This window comes from Leucopleurus acutus (genome assembly GCF_964270905.1).
Source record: "Leucopleurus acutus genome assembly, chromosome: 21".
NCBI lineage: Eukaryota > Metazoa > Chordata > Mammalia > Artiodactyla > Delphinidae > Leucopleurus > Leucopleurus acutus.
Window position 1 is genome coordinate 4,722,590 of NC_139163.1, and position 18,265 is coordinate 4,740,854.

The 18,265-nt window shown below is 38.3% G+C and overlaps 1 protein-coding gene across 1 annotated transcript in view; it reads right to left on the minus strand.

Moving 5' to 3' along the window:
• NEIL3 (nei like DNA glycosylase 3) overlaps nucleotides 1-18,265 on the minus strand; it is a gene marked incomplete at both ends in the record, with an annotated part of 41,429 nt that overhangs the window by 7,459 nt on the left and 15,705 nt on the right. The window contains 6 exons of the mRNA XM_082863759.1: nucleotides 416-833; nucleotides 2,273-2,442; nucleotides 12,212-12,378; nucleotides 13,959-14,033; nucleotides 16,790-17,003; nucleotides 17,311-17,445. Coding sequence (XP_082719885.1) covers nucleotides 416-833; nucleotides 2,273-2,442; nucleotides 12,212-12,378; nucleotides 13,959-14,033; nucleotides 16,790-17,003; nucleotides 17,311-17,445 — 1,179 coding nt within the window. The remainder of the gene's footprint in view (nucleotides 1-415; nucleotides 834-2,272; nucleotides 2,443-12,211; nucleotides 12,379-13,958; nucleotides 14,034-16,789; nucleotides 17,004-17,310; nucleotides 17,446-18,265) is intronic.

Consider the following 18,265-nt stretch of genomic DNA (forward strand, 5'->3'; position numbering starts at 1 on the left):
TAAGTGTTATGAATGATAGTTTCCCTTCTAGAAGAACTATCTTTCATCGGAAGAAAAGCTTAAACAAAACTGCTAACAGTGGAGACTGCTAACCGGTAAGATTATGGGGGATTTAATCATTATTCTTTATACTTTCCAATATTTTCCAAACACTCTGTATTAAGCATGTATATGGTTACAGCCAGAAAAAAGCAAAACACAATTTTCTACAGATGGAGGAAATTCTGTTTTTCATTCCCTTCCCTTCTCTAATATTATAAGCTAGAGGAGGCAAGGGAGGCAAATTACTGTAATAGTCTTTCAGGTTTTGACTGACATTTCCAAGATCAATTCAGCTTCCTCAGCAATGGATGATCTTTCTGCATTCTTAAAACTTACGCAAATACCTTAAAGAGCAAGGTTAGAAGCATCATACCTGTTAGAAAATCCAGGGTTGCCACTTTTGAGATCCCGTGATGAGCAGTGGGTTGTTTTTAATCTTTTATATGCTGGACTAAATAATTTAGAGGGAGAGCAGACCATAGATGATATGTTTACTTTGTTAGATAGTTGAGTTCTATAGTTTGTTCTCTCCTTGGAGGGGTGCACTGTATCACTAAAGCAAACGTTAGTAGGAGGGTTTGGAAATTCCCCATCTAGTATCTGGTTTTGGCTTTCTTCTCTTTCCAAAGCACTGGATTTATTGCTGAAATCCGTCAAAACAAGGGTTGTAGTTCCAAATGCAGTTTTCCTGTTGATCTTCACTTCCGTCCTTGGTTTTCCAAAGCTATTACAAGGGTATTTCACTAAACTGTTAAAGGCGATAGGATTCTCTTCATTCTTGGGTACCGAATCTGGAAGGAGAGACCAGTAATTCTGCATTATTCCTATAAATACACTGACTGTTTGAAACATCTTTTCATTTGATTAAAACATTTAGTTCATTTATTACAGTGACCTCATGTATAGAACTAATAATACAAAGTTAGCTTGAGCAATTCAGAGTTAACCACCTTTAGATTAGGAAATAAAGTACCATATGAAGTGCAAAATTTCCAGGGACTCAGAGATGGGTTTAATAAAGATTTCTACTTGTTATGCTTTATGTTATGTTTAAGCATTTAAAGGTTACTGAGCTATCAATTTTGTTGCTATTAGACCAAATATTAAAGCAGTGTAAATAAGAGGTGACACCCCACAAAGCTTTCGATCAGCAGTTAGAGCCTATATCTAGATTATCAGGAATGTTTCTGTGAATGACAAGACCAAGTGAAAGGCCTATTAAAATTAAGTAAAGATGAATTACAAAGACTTACATTTATTAAATATGTTTCAAAAAAGCATCCTAGGATCTTGGAATCTGTAATTTATTCTAAAGTGCAGTTATCTGCCTTTCATACTCAGAAAAAAATAACAAGAAAATAATTAAGATGTGTAAAGGCATTTCAGAATGTCAGAATAAATGTGGAAACCTAAGACTGGGGTTTTCTGAGGGCTCTCTGTTGAACGATACTGCAGAGGGAGGGACAGAAATAGGAGACACAGTCCCTTCTGCTACTAGCAAAGGTGTATATGGGGTGATGCCTGCATTTCTGGCCCAGCGAACACAACACAACATGACAGCTCACACGATGGGGGGTCCAGAAGAATGAACTTTCTCCCCTAATTGAAGAAAGAAAGAACACTTTGAGAACACAGAAGAAGCTGCATCAGGGAGATGGCTCTTAATCACAGGTTTCCTCTGAGCTTCTACATCCTCTGCACGCACGAAATTGTGAGCTACGATGAGTTATTCTGAAGGATTTCAATGAAATCAGTACAATTGTCTGAGTAAAGATTTTAATAACAAGGGGTAGGAGGCTAAAGAAGAGAAAAAACTCAGCATTTTCCTATTCCACCTGCAATGATATTCTTACAGAAATCCTCCCTTTCAATTTATGAAACACTTGGACTGAATAACAAACTCAAAAGTTGCTGAAATCTGCATAATACAAAGCTTTATTGAATAATTCATTAGAAACAGTAGAGAACAGATGTGATCATCTCAGTTTTTTGAGATACAACGGCACATACTCTTTTAGCACAAGCGTGTTTCCCCCCCGTTAAAAAAAAAAGTGCTCAACAGAATGTCAGCATCGTTTACATGCAAAGGCTGGCAATTCCTTTAAACCTTTCAGAAAGAGAGCATTTTACTTCGTTATGAAATATCAAGACGGAACAAGACATGTACCTGACTTTGTATAATTAACCCTCTTTGAAATGGAAGGCACTCAGAATCAAAATTCAGTCTTACCCGTAGGCCTTGAAGTCAGGCAAGCATCACATGCTTCAGAAGACGGCTTATTTATTAGCGTACAGACCTCACATGTCCACTGCTCTTCAGACTTCCGGGCCACAGAGTCCATAAGATGACCCCCTCTGCTGGATGGCCAACTGACTGTAGTATTTCTAGCTGGCAGCCTGCTACAAGAGAACTTCTAAAGTTAATCATTAACACTTTCGTTATTGTCTTGTTCTTATACATTCTGGATATCTTAGAAACAATTACAGAACCATTAATACCCAAATGCTACATGTTTACTATTGCTTAGAAGTTCTCTTTCTCTCGGAATAAAATGCTTTTACTTGGGCCCTGCTGATTGCTTTTAAAGACAGAAATAACAAGTTTTAGAGTCAAAGAGTTGTGTGTGTGTGTGTGTGTGTGTTTTAAACTAACTAAAAATATTTGACATAACCACTAGGGAGCATTTCTCAACTAGTTTTTTGTTTTTGTTTTTTTTGCGGTACGCAGGCCTCTCACTGTTGTGGCCTCTCCCGTTGCAGAGCACAGGCTCCGGACGCGCAGGCTCAGCAGCCATGGCTCACGGGCCCAGCCGCTCCGTGGCATGTGGGATCTTCCCGGACCGGGGCGCGAACCCGTGTCCCCTGCATTGACAGGCGGACTCTCAACCACTGCACCACCAGGGAAGCCCTCAACTAGTTTTTTAAGTAAGTGGGACTCTTCCCAAAGCAAAACTAAAATATCTTTATTCAAATTAGGGAGGAAATGAGTCATGTAGAAATTAGAGCACCGAATGTAAGGTGAGAAAAGTTTTACATTTACTTCGTGTGCCACTGGAATTTCTCAATATCTGCTGGGCACTAAATCAACTGATCTATAATCTGTAACGATGGAATTCCTAAATGACTCCGTACTGTTACAGGAAATGCCTTTCTAAAGCTCTGATACAGTCCTGCTCTTTAGAACATGGCTCTGGGGCTACAGAGCACATCACGCGGTTTAGCAGCCAATGCAGTGTCATGGATTCCTTTCATGATTCCAAACATTAATACTGAAAAAAAGTTCTTTCAGTAAAGGCTTTGTACCTTACGTTTCAGAACATGAGTTCTTTGACTTTCAAAGGTAGCCTTGTCTTCTGTAACATTTTGCTCCTACGCATAATTATAACAGGTTTAAAATTCAGACTTGTCTGGTAAAATCATAAATAGCATAAGAAAATCTGAAAGTAAGACACATCTCATTATGGTTATTTTTATCTTTACTTACCTTGACTTTTAATGCCATTCAATATTTATCCCTGTAGATCAACTATACTTTAATAAAATAAATTTTTAAAAATATTTCTTATTCCTATGGAACACCAGACCTTCTATAGAATTTACTTCACCTAATCCCTGCCCTCTACTAACTTACTCTGAGGCAGCATCATACATTTATTCATAATTAAGTAAACACAATTTAAATAACCTTCAGATTTTCAATGTGCTCCAACTTTTAACCATTTTCATCTTCTATCCTATAAATTCCATTAACCATGAGGGGATATTTATTGTTACATAAAAAAGCTCTGGAAGCATTCTCTCCTTACTGCTCCGTTTCTTAATCGCCTACTAATAAATTCTTTCCAATCTCCAGTTGGACGTGTAACAGGAATTCCAACCTTAACCTGTCTGTAGTGGGCTGAATGATGGCTTCCTAAAGACAGCAGGTCACAAAAGCAGGAACCTGTAACTGTTACTTTATGAAGAGGATCTTTGCAGATGTAATTAAGGATCTTGACATGGCGAGATGATTCTGGATTATCAGGGTGATCTCTGAATGCAAACACAAGTATCCTTATGAGAGAGAGGCAGAGGGAGATATGATACACACAGAAGGGGAGAAGGTAACGTGACCACACAGGCAGAGACGTGAGGAGTTGTGTAGCCACAAATGAACACTGCCAGCCACCGGAAGCTTGAAAAGGCACGGAATGGATTCTCCCCTAGAGCCTCCAGGAGCACAGACCGGCCCACAGCTTGACTTTGGCCCGATGAAACCGATGCTGGGCTTCTGGCATCCAGAACCGTGAGAGAAGAAATTTCTGTTGCTTTAAGCTGTCAGGTTAGTGGCAACTTGTTATGGCAGCCATGGGAAACTAGTACAAATAAGTCAGGACCTCCTGCCCCCATCCGCAACTCTGCTAGTTTGTCACATCTCAGCAAATGGCATCACCATCACTCAGTTGATCAGGCCAGAAACCTGTGAGCCGTCCTTAACCCTTCTTACCCTCACAACTGGTCCACCAGCAAGTCCTGCAGGCTCTGCTGCAGAGGCAAATCTACTAGAAGCTCACGAAGCCTCCACGGCTTGCTGTGCTGTCCTCTGTGGATCAGTGGCAGGGTGCAGAGTGGGGGCAGTCACTCCAGCTGCACGGATGTTGAGGACACTGTCGCTGGTGTCAGTCCTGGGGCTCTCTCTGGGCAAGGCCCACGTGCTGCCAGCACCAGCTCATACCTGCTCGGTGCCCGGGGACGGTGTGCCGGCCTGGCACAGGGAGCAGGTGCACTGTCTAAACTTCCAGGACAAGCGATTCTGCTCCATTCCTCTTAGGGGATGTTATGACCTGGGCTGCGAGTGCACTCAACACATGCGCCACCCACCACTGACCCACAGACAGCCTGGTAGAGGCGCAGGGCAGAGACAGCTGAGGGAGAGAGACCCAAAGGCTGGTGGTTCTCAGAGAAAGGTCCTTGGGCTCACAGCGCCAGCACCACGTGGGAACTCAGTAGTCATAGAGTCCAGGCCTCTCCCCAGACCTGTGAATCGCACACTCAGGGTAAAGCCCAGCAATCTGTCCAAATTCTACTTCAGCTGAGTCAATTGCCACAGTCTACTCTGATCCCTTAGTCAGGGAGCCACAGTACTTCCTGGAAGCCCCCCAGAATGTGTTTCTCCTGCTGAAACCAGAGAGAATCTGCTATCATGAGACTTGAAATGAGGGTGAAGCAGGAAGCAGCTTAGACCTGCCTGTATTCTTTCCACTTGTTCCATCTGTGGGCAGCCCAGGCAAGGTCACCTTTGGGAGTTCCAGTCCCTGAGACGTGGGTTTTTATAGTTTTTCCACTGATGCTATGAAATTACCCCAACATGTATTTTGGCTCCATGACCCATAAACTCCCATTTTAATTTATGATAATTTGCATTGGGTATCTTTCACTGTAGTCAAAATTTGAGTCCTTTGTAAACTATGTTTTTAAACATGACAACTATGTAGTCAAACTCTCTTCCCCAAACAGGGCTATCCTGTCAAGATTAACCCACCACAGATTTTCTTCACGTCTCCCAAATGCCCTATAATTGCTCTATCCCCCTGAAAAATCTCTGCCAGGTCAGCTCGGCCTTAAGAACTGGTTTGCAAACAACACTAAATTCTCATTAACTAGCAACCAACTCTCAACACATTTCCAAACTAGATGGCTTCTAGAGACGTAAATACGTCTTCGTATAGGAACAAAACACCCTCCTCTCCTGCAGCTCCCTGAGTGCACAGGGCGTTTCCCCATGCACCTTGTCAGGGGCTGTTTTCTCTCTCAGGAAATCCCTTTCCTGCCTCTTGTCTGTGATGAGTTCCTATTTCTTCCCACGCTAAGCTCAAACTTCACCTCCTCAGAGAGATTTCTTTGCTCTTCCCAGGTGGATTTCAAGGTTTCCTCATCCATACTATAGCTCCGCTGCCGTTAGCACAAATGTGCCCTTTTGCAGCATTTCCATCACGGGCTTCTAATGATCTATTGACTCCCCGCGTTAGACCCTGAGCACTTCGAGTGACTGTATTCTATGTTCTCTTTGTTTTCCCAGTACCTGGCATATAGCAGACCCTAAGAAAGAAAGTAAACAGTACAGAAATGAAAAGGTGAAACAGAAATTATAAAGACTCCAGTAAAAAACAAAGAAAAATGCAGTTTCCCCTTAAGGAAACAATACTCACACATGTAAATTATGCTAGCTAGTAATATAAAGGAGAGCCAACAATAACTGGTATAGGTATTCAAAGTATGGTGTGATCAACGAAAACTGGAAAATCTGGGGAGGGCTTCGGGAAGGGGTGAAGTAAACTTTTAGTGACTGAAGGAACACAAGAATTTAGATCATTACTACTGGGCTTCTCATATTTCAATTTTATTTGAAATGACTTTAAAGTGAAACAATTTAGTCAATATAAAAAGTGCTCAAATGCTTATCCAGAAAATGAATTGAATATACTTAATTACAGAAATCTCTAAGACTGGGGTCAATATTACTGGTTTTCAAATGTCTTATTTTGTATACACTTATTTTGCAATGAGTCTTGAGCTGGATGCCTAGACAGAACAGAACTAGGTCAGGAGGGAGGAGGGAATGCAGGGCCCAGGACATTTCCAGTACAGCATGGCCTCCCTAACTCGTAGTAACTCCCAAGTCTCTTTCAGGGAACCCTTGAGGCTCTGAATCCTAGTTTCAAAAACCCTTTGGAATTGACAGTGATCTTATTTTTATGATAAATAACATGTTTACTTGATAATCTGGAAGAATTTTTTAAAAATTCAAAAGCTATCAATTCACAGAAAACAAATACATATGGAACATTAATCACTTATTCAGTAGACAAATATATATTGAACGCACTCTATCTTCCAGATCCAGTGTTATACACTTTTGATCAAATAAATGTACACCTATAACATTAAAAATAAGAAACCCATAAATCTGTGTAATATAACATTATTTAAACATATTTCGGATCTCTATGATAGTAAAATGGGATGAGGAAGCTGAGAAAAAGGGGATATGGTGTGGTTTAGAGTAAAGTAATCAATAACGAAAGGTGATGAACAAAATGAAACACAGGAACAAGGAGAAAAAAAGAAAGATAGCTGCAAATATATTTATGAAGACATAATGGGGGTCTGGACCATGTCATCTCCGTCCCAGGGCCCTGAGCTCTCCACAGACAAGATGGCGCCTCCCTCCTCCTTTGCTCTTTGCTATATACTTTTTCAGTGAACTGATCTTGCTTTAATACTTCAACTAAGAACACGGGTAGTAACACTCAAGCCATCATCTCCCACCCACTTCCCACCCTATGTGGACTATCTAGTCCACACATCCAAAACTTAATTTATCTCTTCCATTCTACCCGTCTTTCCCACGTCTATAAAGTGAAAATTTTCTGGTTTGGGGCCTGGAACTCTTTGCTTTATCCTCCATAGCAAACCTCTCACAACACTTGCTGGCATTAAAATTTTTTTAAAGTACCTATTTTTCTCTCCATTTCCAGTGTCTTGACCTCAGGACTGGAAACCGTCTCTCGCCCATTACACTACACAAGTTTCACGTCTGTTTCTTCAGTTCCCATCCTAATTATGCTATAATCAATTAAAAAGTCCTTCATCTACTGATTCAGGTAAGACATTAGCCATCTCCAGAACTACTACTGATTCCTACTAGTTGATCCCATCCTACCTGTAAAACTAACTTTTGCTATTTAACAAGCTTGGAGACTTCGTTTGGCTCTGCCACTGTTATCATCAATGATTCAAGGTTTGTGGCAATGCTCCTTCTTTCCAAGTAAATAATGTCTATTTGCTCATTTATTTAGCCAAAATTCTTTTTTTTTAAACATCTTTATTGGACTATAATTGCTTTACAAACTTGTGTTAGTTTCTGCTGTATAACAAAGTGAATCAGCTATACGCATACATATATCCCCATACCCCCTCCCTCTGGCATCTCCCTCCCACCCTCCCTATCCCACCCTTCTAGGTGGTCACAAAGCACCGAGCTGATCTCTCCGTGCTATGCGGCTGCTTCCGACTAGCCATCCATTTTACATTTGGTGCTGTATATATGTCAATGTTACTCTCTCACTTAGTCCCAGCTTACCCTTCCCCATCCCCATGTCAAGTCCATTCTCTACGTCTGCATCTTTATTCCTGTCCTGACCCTAGGTTCATCAGAAGCATTTTTTTTTTTTTTAGATTCCATATATATGTGTTAGCATACAGTATTTGTCTTTCTCTTTCTGACTTACTTCACCCTGTATGACAGACTCTAGGTCCATCCACCTCACTACAAATAACTCCATTTCGTTTCTTTTTATGGCCAAGTAATATTCCATTGTATATATGTGCCACATCTTCTTTATCCATTCATCTGTTGATGGACATTTAGGTTACTTCCATGTCCTGGCTATTGTAAATAGAGCTGCAATGAACTTCGTGGTACATGACTCTTTTTTTTTTTTTTTTTGTGGTATGCGGGCCTCTCACTGTTGTGGCGTCTCCCGTCGCAGAGCACAGGCTCCGGACGCACAGGCTCAGCAGCCATGGCTCATGGGCCCAGCCGCTCCGCGGCATGTGGGATCTTCCCGGACTGGGGCATGAACCCGTGTCCCCTGCATCGGCAGGCAGACTCAACCACTGCGCCTCCAGGGAAGCCCATGACTCTTTTTGATTATGATTTTCTCAGGGTATATGCCCAGTAGTGGGATTGCTGGGTCATATGGTAGTTCTACTTTTAGTTAAGGAACCTCCATACTGTTCTCCATAGTGGCTGTGTGAATTTACATTCCCACCAACAGTGCAAGAGGGCTTCCTTTTCTCCACACCGTCTCCAGCATTTATGGTTTGTAGATGTTTTGATGATGGCCATTCTGACTGGTGTGAGGTGACACCTCACTGTAGTTTTGATTTGCATCTAATGATTAGCGATGTTGAGCATCTTTTCATGTATTTGTTGGCAATCTGTATGCCTTCTTTGGAGAAATGTCTATGTAGGTCTTCTGCCCATTTTTGGATTGGGTTCTTTGTTTTTCTGATATGGAGCTGCATGAGCTGCTTGTATATTTTGGAGATTAATCCTTTGTCTGCTACTTCGTTTGCACATATTTTCTCTCATTCTGAGGGTTGCCTTTTCATCTTGTTTATGATTTCCTTTGCTGTGCAAAAGCTTTTAAGTTTCATTGGGTCCCATTTGTTTATTTTTATTTCCATTTCTCTAGGAGGTGGGTCAAAAAGGATCTTGCTGTGATGTCATAGACTGTTCTACCTATGTTTTCCTCTAAGAGTTTTATAGTGTCTGGCCTTACATTTAGGTCTTTAATCCATTTTGAGTTTATTTTTGTGTATGGTGTTAGGGAGTGTTCTAATTTCATTCTTTTACATGTAGCTGTCCAGTTTTCCCAGCACCACTTATTGAAAAGGCTGTCTTTTCTCCATTGTATATTCTTGCCTCCTTTATCAAACATAAGGTGACCATATGTGCGTGGGTTTACCTCTGGGCTTTCTATCCTGTTCCATTGATCTATATTTCTGTTTTTGTGCAAGTACCATACTGTCTTGATTACTGTAGCTTTGTAGTATAGTCTGAAGTCAGGAAGCCTGATTCCTCCATCTCTGTTTTTCTTTCTCAAGATTGCTTTGGCTATTTGGGGTCTTTCGTGTTTCCATGCAAATTGTGAAATTTTTTGTTCTAGTTCTGTGAAAAATGCCACTGGTAGTTTGACAGGGGGTGCATTGAATCAGTAGATTGCTTTGGGTAGTATAGTCATTTTCACAATGCTGATTCTTCCAATCCAAGAACATGGTATATCTCTCCATCTATTTGTATCATCTTTAATTTCTTTCGTCAGTGTCTTATAGATTTCTGCATACAGGTCTTTTGTCTCCTTAGGTACGTTTATTCCTAGGTATTTTATTCTTTTTGTTGCAGTGGTAAATGGGAGTGTTTCCTTAATTTCTCTTTCAGATTTTTCATCATTAGTGTATAGGAATGCAAGAGATTTCTGTGCATTAATTTTGTATCCTGCTACTCTACCAAATTCATTGATTAGCTCTAATAGTTTGTATGTTATTTGCTGCTTTTCCCTTGCTGCTTTCAATATTTTTTCTTCGTATTTAATTTTTGATAGTTTCATTAATATGTGTCTTGGTGTGTTTCTCTTTGCGTTTATCCTGTATGGTACTCTCTGTGTTTCCTGGACTTGATTGACTATTTCCTTTCCCATGTTAGGGAAGTTTTCGACTGTAATCTCTTCAAATATTTTCTCAGCCCCCTTTTTTTCTCTTCTTCTTCTGGGACCGCTATAATTTGAACATTGGTGTGTTTAGTGTTGTCCCAGAGGTCTCTGAGACTGTCCTGAATTCTTTTCATTATGTTTTCTTTTCTGCTTTCTGGAAGTTATTTCCACCGTTTTATCTTCCAGCTCATTTATCTGTTCTTCTGCCTCAGTTATTCTGCTATTGGTTCCTTCTAGAGTATTTTTGATTTCAGTAAGTGCGTTGTTCATCACTGTTTGTTTGCTCTTTATTTCTTCTAGACCCTCGGTAACTGTTTCTTGTAATTTCTCCAATTTGTTTCCCAGATTTCGGATCATCTTTACTAGCATTACTCTGAACTCTTTTTCAGATAGGTTGCCTATTTCGTCTTCACTTATTTGGTCTTGTAGGTTTTTACCTTGCTCCTTCATCTGTAACATATTTTTCCATGGTTTCATCTTTTTTTTTGGTTTGTTTCCTCTTTTTGATAGGTGGTGCTGTATTCCTGTCTTACTGGTTGTTTGGCCTGAGACGTCCAGCATTGGAGTTTGCAGGTAGTTGGACAGATCCAGGTCTTGGTGCTGAGATGAGGACCTCCGGGAGGCCGTACTCCGATTAATATTCCCTGGGGTCTGAGGTTCTCTGTTAGTCCAGTGGTTTGGACTCAGAACTTCCACCACAGCAGCTTGGTCCTGACCTCTGGCCTGAGAACCAACATCTCGCAAGCTTCATGGTGTGGTTAAAAAAAAAAAAAAAAGAAAGAAAGAAGAAAAGGAGCAGTACAATATCAAAGAATAAAAAACAAAATAAAATTAGAATGATAAAAAAATACATTAAGAGAAATAAAAGTATCATTGAAACAACCGGTTGCTGGGGATTCCTCCCATCCCCTTAGGTGTCTGTGGTCTCCCACCAGTGCCTGGTAGGTGCCCTAGCTGTGAGGAGACAGAAATTCCGCATCCTCATAGTACGCCGTCTTGACCCCATCCCCCTATCTCTTTAAAATAAACTTCAAATTACACTTTTTCCATGAGATTTTCCCAACCTTTTGTATACCTATAAACTTCTAACATCCCCCAAACTTTTGTAGCACTTTATGTGCTTCATGTCTGTACTGATTATTTTGGCTTGTAATCACATATAGTTCAGCTCCTTTATACTGTTAATATTTCAGCCAGCCTTCCCCAAAGGGACCTATGGCCTCTTACCAGGGTAAGTACACTGTGGAAAAGGAAACTGTCAAAGCTTTGAGGACTTCTGGACACTAGTTCTGAACTGACACTAATTCCAGGAGACCCAAAAGCGCCACTGTGCTCTGCCAGTCAGAGTAGGGGCTTGTGGAGGTCAGGTGATCAATGGGATTTTAGTTCAAGTTCATCCCACAGTGGGTCCCTGAGCCCATCCTGTGGTTACTTTCCCAGCTCTGGAATGCAGAATGGGAACAGACTTACTCAGCCACTGGCTGAATCACCACACGTGCTTAGTAAGTAGTCGGTTATTTCACCGAGAAGACTGCAATTTTGTAAAGAGAGCTTGCTAATGTTTTATAATATTATTTCAAAAGCAAGAACTTAGGAAAATACTTGCATTTTTCCAATTATTGACAAAACTACACCTCCTGGTAATCACTTTACAAATGAGATGAAAGTCAAAGCCTGGATGTTAACATCAAAGTTAGAGATTTTCTACTGAATTCAGAAGAGGCTCGTAAGTCATCTTCAGCTCATTCTGGGTTTTGGATGATATTATTTACTATTTCCTTCCAAGTGTTCAAATACTTGTGAGTTATGTTCTGTTCTTAATAGCCTGATAGCTATTCAACTATGTTCTCTTACTAATAGCGTTTTTATTAGAGAATTAGGGCAAACAGTAAACTTTAAATTAGATTTCTCACCATATGTCGACATGTTGAGCATTTTCCTTCTGACAGTAAGGACAGAAATATGTCATTCTCTTATTCTCCCCTAAGCGACACACAGTTATTTTGCAGCAGCACTGACCACAATTAGGACGCTTGTAAACCTTATAGTGGTTAGAGACAGCAGATCCTGCTTTGTGGCACTAAAAACAAACAAACAAACATTACAATGTTATCTACAAAATAGTATTGAAAGATATATTCTTGAAAGTCATTTCTAAAAATAATTTGTTAAAAATGTACATATGTTTATACATATGTCCTCATAATCTTTTCTTTCATTTGAGAAAAAGGTATTGACAAAATTCAGCAACATTTGTCAAATAAGATTTGTGTGAAATAATTAAGTCATTATTGTATAACTTATTAGTATTCAAAATTGTTCTTTGCATGGCTTTACCCTCCTATCTAAATGGAATATAAAAGTTCTATAATTTAAAATGTCTTTCATGCCTTTAAGGTTTTTATAATTAAACATAATTATGTGGTTATAAGAAAAAGACTAGATTAGCTTTAAATCTGATTATTTTTAGAACACCGAAGCTGCTCACTTTGTTTCAACAGTCAAAAAATTTATTCCTAGGGAGAAACACTTAACAAGATCATCTTCTTTGTTGACCTGAAAAGGGACAGTTTTTTTGTTTTTAATCTTACAGACTCACTGAAAAAGAAAAATTTAAATGCCATCTTAGCAGCGAACATGTTCTGTTTTGGCATAAGTTCTATTTCAAAAGACACTGATACTCTCTGTCACAGTTTTATTCTACTCACATACAGTTAAAGCTCCTACAAAGAGAATGTTAGGGATTTACATCAGCAGTGTGAAAATTTAAAAGCCCAGAAATATGGTGGATCATATTAGAAGCTGAAAATTACAGGAACAACTCATATTAATTTAAGCAAAGTACTGAAATGCCCATCTTAATCTGAGCAGAAAATGGGTAGGTATCTGTAATCATCATTCCCTAGAAGAATAAGTGAGCATATGTAATATTAAAATAGCCATCGATACTCAGGACAGGTATGTAAAGCAAGAGGCTCATTAACACTTTAGGCCAATTAATGAAGAAGCCTACAATACCTGACTTTCTAACAGTAGTAAAAACAAACATTTTGAATACAGGAAATGGACTGTAGAGAAAAAAAGACATATTTATGATACTTCGTTTAAAGGCAAAATGTGTTTACTTAACTCTATATATGCATATATATGTATATATACAACTTTCAAAATTCACAGTTTAGTGAGGACTTATTCTCAAAACAGTCTCTGTAGTAGATAGAGAAGTATTATTATCCCGTTTTACAGATAAAGAAACTAAATCTAAATTAAGTTACCTAAATAACATTAACCACACTGATAGGTAAGTGGCAAAATCTGACTGAACTGAAGTCTGTATTTATCTCAAAGTATTGAATCTCTCTCTAGGCTACCCATATGTTACTTTTATACATCCAAAATTAGAACAAGAGTCTAAGTAAGTAAAATGCTAACATAGCTGTCCCCCAACTTAGTGTAAAGATAATTTAATATAATTAGAGTTAGACAAGTTTGGACCGACCTGTGACCTAATTTCAAGGTGTTAATTATGCCCATAACATGTCACTCTCCCCTATTGCACCTCTATGCTCTTACCACTAGATGGCTACATACAGCCTTGACATTTCTGGTGCAAAGGGAAATAACTGACATTTTACATAGTTGAAAATTTTTTGCTCTTACCCTGTAAAAAAGAAGGCTGAAATCACGTATCATTTTCACAAGGTGATGTGTCTGTTCATCTGTTAACTGACAAACCTTAAAATAGAAAAACAACTCAGGAGAGTTTCATAATTTGTTCATTATTGTAGAAAAACAATACCACTTGCCAGTTCTACCTAAGAGAACTTGAAATAGATTTGAAATATATGCATCTCTTCTAAAACTCATATATCTATTCAGTGTTATTAACAGTGTATATTTTTAAGTGATGGTACTACAGATAAAAAATACCATCCATTCTCGAACTTATTTACAAAACAGAAATAGACCCACAGACATAGAAAACAACTTATGGTTACCAAAGGGGCTAGCCAGGGGTGGGGTGGGGTGGGAGATAAATTAGGACTTTGGGATTAATGGATACACACGACTATATAGAAAATAGATAAACAACAAGGACCTAACTGTATAGCATGGGGAACTATACTCAGTATCTTTATTTTTTTTTAAGATTTATATTTTTTTGTTGTGGACCATTTTTATAGTCTTCATTGAATTTTTTACAATATTGCTTCTGTTTGATGTTTTGGTTTTTTGGCCACGAGGCATGTGGGATCTTAGCTCCCTGACCAGGGATCGAACCCGCACCCCCTGCATTGGAAGGCAAAGTCTTAACCACTGGACCGCCAGGGAAGTCCCCTCAGTATCTTTTAATAACCTATAATGGAAAAGATTCGGAAAAAGAATACATATATGTATATAACTGAATCACTCTGCTGTACTGTTGAAACTAACACAACATTGCCAATTAACTATACCTCAATTTTAGAAAAATTCAAAAAAGAAAAATACCATCTTACAAACTTTAATTCTAAATTCAAATATTTATTGAATACCTATTCTGTACTGGACATCTTCAAAGTCCCAGCATTGCCTATCAGCCACCTTGAAAAGTCTTGCAGGAGAAAAAAGGAAGGAAAAAAAAAAAAAGACCAGAAAGAAGGGACAAACAGGTACAGGAGTAGATGTTCTCCAAGGTCACTATCAAGCTTTAAAAAGATATGAATTTATAGACATGCTTTAATATTAAAGTACATGTTAACACATGGAAGATCTCAGAAACAGACCTTGCTGAAGAATTTTTTTGTGACACAGCCTAGCATAAACCTCAGGGTCACCCTTTGCAGAATTCGTTATCATTTGGCACATGTAGTTTCAATAGTAATTCCAGAAGAAATTCTAAAGACTCACCTTTGTTGTGTGTATATGAATACATATGTATATCTTTATATAACAGAAACAAATTTATCAGTGCCTATAAAATCTAAAATCATCTAATCAACATAATCCTTCTAAAAGTATTTTTTCATTTATTTAAAGTTTAAAACATATGTACTTCTCAAATTCATTTATTTCTTACCACATCTTACGTACTACGTTCAGTCACATCTTAAAAGGCTAGATTATATTTTTTCAATCATTGTGCGTGTGCTTTTAGGGGGCTAATAGCTAAGCTTCAGAAAGATTAATTTTTAACCCCCTCACGCTTTACGGCCGGCTGGACGTACTGATAAAAAGTAAATTGTCAGTTTATCAAAGATAACAACAATGTTCTGGTTAACAACATTCTGGGTACTTTTTTCAAAAACATTTTCCATAGAGTTCTAGATGATTTTAAAAAGCTCATAAGCTCATTAGTGTTAAAATTCTGTCTCATTATTCCCATATTACAGAAATTTGACAAGCAGGTTCCAAGTGTCAAAAAACAGAACCAAATCTACAACAATTATTAACTGGTTTCTTTGAAAACTTATTTCCTACTGATCTGAATTGTACAAAAACTCTCTGGGAAGCAATTACACAAAATAAACAGGTACCTTTGGAATCACGTAAAAGATGGTTTAGTTAATAGAGACTATTTGGGTCTGGATAAAAGCCCTAATGTAGCTTTCTTCCCTGGAAACTAAAATATATGTATCCTTCCACCTGGTTTTGAGTTCTAACTGCTCTGACCTTCTTACAACTTGGTCCTATTAATCACCGTTCCTTTTTTTTTTTACAATTTTAACCTCTCCCTCTCGGCCAGTTTGTTTTTTCTCCCCAACATATAAATAAGTTCATGTCACTCCAGTTGAAGAACAAGAAAAAAAAAAACCCTAAAAATCCAGTTCTTGTCCCAACTTCTCCATCTAGCAGTCTAATATTTTCCCTTTGTTCCAATCTAAGCTATTTTAACAATCACTCTAAGTTTTGTTTCCATTTCCTCACCAATCACTTATTCCTTATTCTCTGCTACCTGACTTCCATTCTTACCATTCCACCAAAACAGCATTTTCTAATGTCATGAACAGGTACAAACAGGAATATATGAGTGTGTGTAGAGTGTGAATTTAATATGCCAGATAGTAAAAGAAAGTTGTGAGCTTCGCTCTTTCATACATTCAACAAATATTTCTTTAATGCCTTCCAAATGCCAGACACTGTATTCTAGATACTTGGATACATCAACGAACTAAACAGACACCTTCCTCCTAAGGGACTGTGTTCTAGCAGAAGTCAGATCCTAAACAATGTATATAACAAGTAAGTATCAGGTGATCAGTGGTGTGGAGAAAAATAAAAAGCAAGCAAGTTATGGAAACCTGGGAGGAAGAAGCGGGTGGCAGGGATGCACACAGCAATTTTTAAAAGAGAGGCCAGGGTTGGCCTCACGGAGAAGCTGGCGTGAGCGAAGACCCCGGAAGTCTGTCTGGGGAGAATGTGTTACTGCCATGCCGATTTAAGTAATCCACGTTGGTCCCTTTACAGTATTTAAAAAGACAGAAATCATTTAAAAACTACTTAACACCTACTTTAACAGCGGGATGGAGACCACTGTCAAAGAGAGCTTCATTTTTGATGATGTTTCCCACGCCGGGTAACACCTTCTGATCCATTAACACGTCACATAGCATCCGTCCTCTCTGCTTTTTCACTTCACTTTCTGCTCTTGAGAAACTAAAGTTAGGTGAACATACATCTAATTCTTCCATCATTCTTATTCTCTGTTGGCTTTCTGCTGAGTTTCTATAGAAAGGAATAGAAAACACATTAATCATGTGCCTGGTTACAATTCACAAAGTGTCATTTAAAATGATCTTTGATATAAACATAAACACTTTATGTTAACCAGCTTATAAGAGTTACATAGCCAAACAATGACGACCCTAACAAAACATGTTATTTGAAGAATCTTTTAAAATGACGTTTTATCAGTTATAAACTACTTTTAAAATTTTTGTTTATTTATTTTCACATGTGACATTCCCAAACCCAACTGCAGAGCCAACTTTGCAGTTTTGCAGCTGAAGCAATTTTTAATTCAATCTTTTACCTGATTTCTACTGATGAGTCAAAGAAACAAATCAGATCTTTGGTGAGCTGTACTTCAAAAACAGGAGAAAGTCCATTTTTATTTTTAGACTTAACTGGATTAATCACGAGGAAGCCTTTCATTCCAAAATGAATCCTAGAACAAAAGCAAACCCATCTTTGAGCGGCAGTAAGTATATCATGCATGAAATTTTTGTTCCTTCACTTTTTGGAATATAAGCAAACAAATGTTAGTCACAATAGACACTTCAAGGGCACAAAGTGATAGCTAATGTCGTATTTTTGTTAATGGCTTTGTATCCTTATAAAACTAGATATGGCAATCATTTTTTCAACTCACAAAGAAAATAAGTTCCTAGAGAAATAATAAGGCCCTGACAGTAAGCCCAAGAAAACACACCCCTGTTCTCTTTTCTTGTCAGATGAGGTACCTTTTATTCACACCACAGTCTACTGTCTCTCAGCTTTTTCTCTGATTCAAAGGCTTGGGGTGAGATAAGGCTAAATTTAAATTGCCTATAGTTGGTGTTTTTATGAATTCTACAAAGCCACCAACATTCACATTCCTTACTTCTAGCTACAGTATATTGGAAATGTTTACCTATTCCAAAATGAGATCTATAGTTTAAGACACTTACTCTTTTCTACCCCCCTGCTTTGGGATAACACAGTGAAACAGATTTTTGCAAAATCTTTCATATTAAAAGAAAAGAGAACAAGTCAAAATGCTATTGTCTTCAATTCTTTTAGTTTCCTTCTACCTTTGTATGTATTGGGAAGAGGGAATTTGTAAATATTTACGGTTACCTTGAAAGCCACAGTGCAGTGATGAAAAATTCATAGCCTTTCAGTTTTTACAGGATTGATTAGTATGTCCAGTTTTAAAAAAAGAAAAAAAGAAAGTGGTTTTACGAGACTTCTGATGATGAAGATCAGAAATGACTCTCAAGATGAAA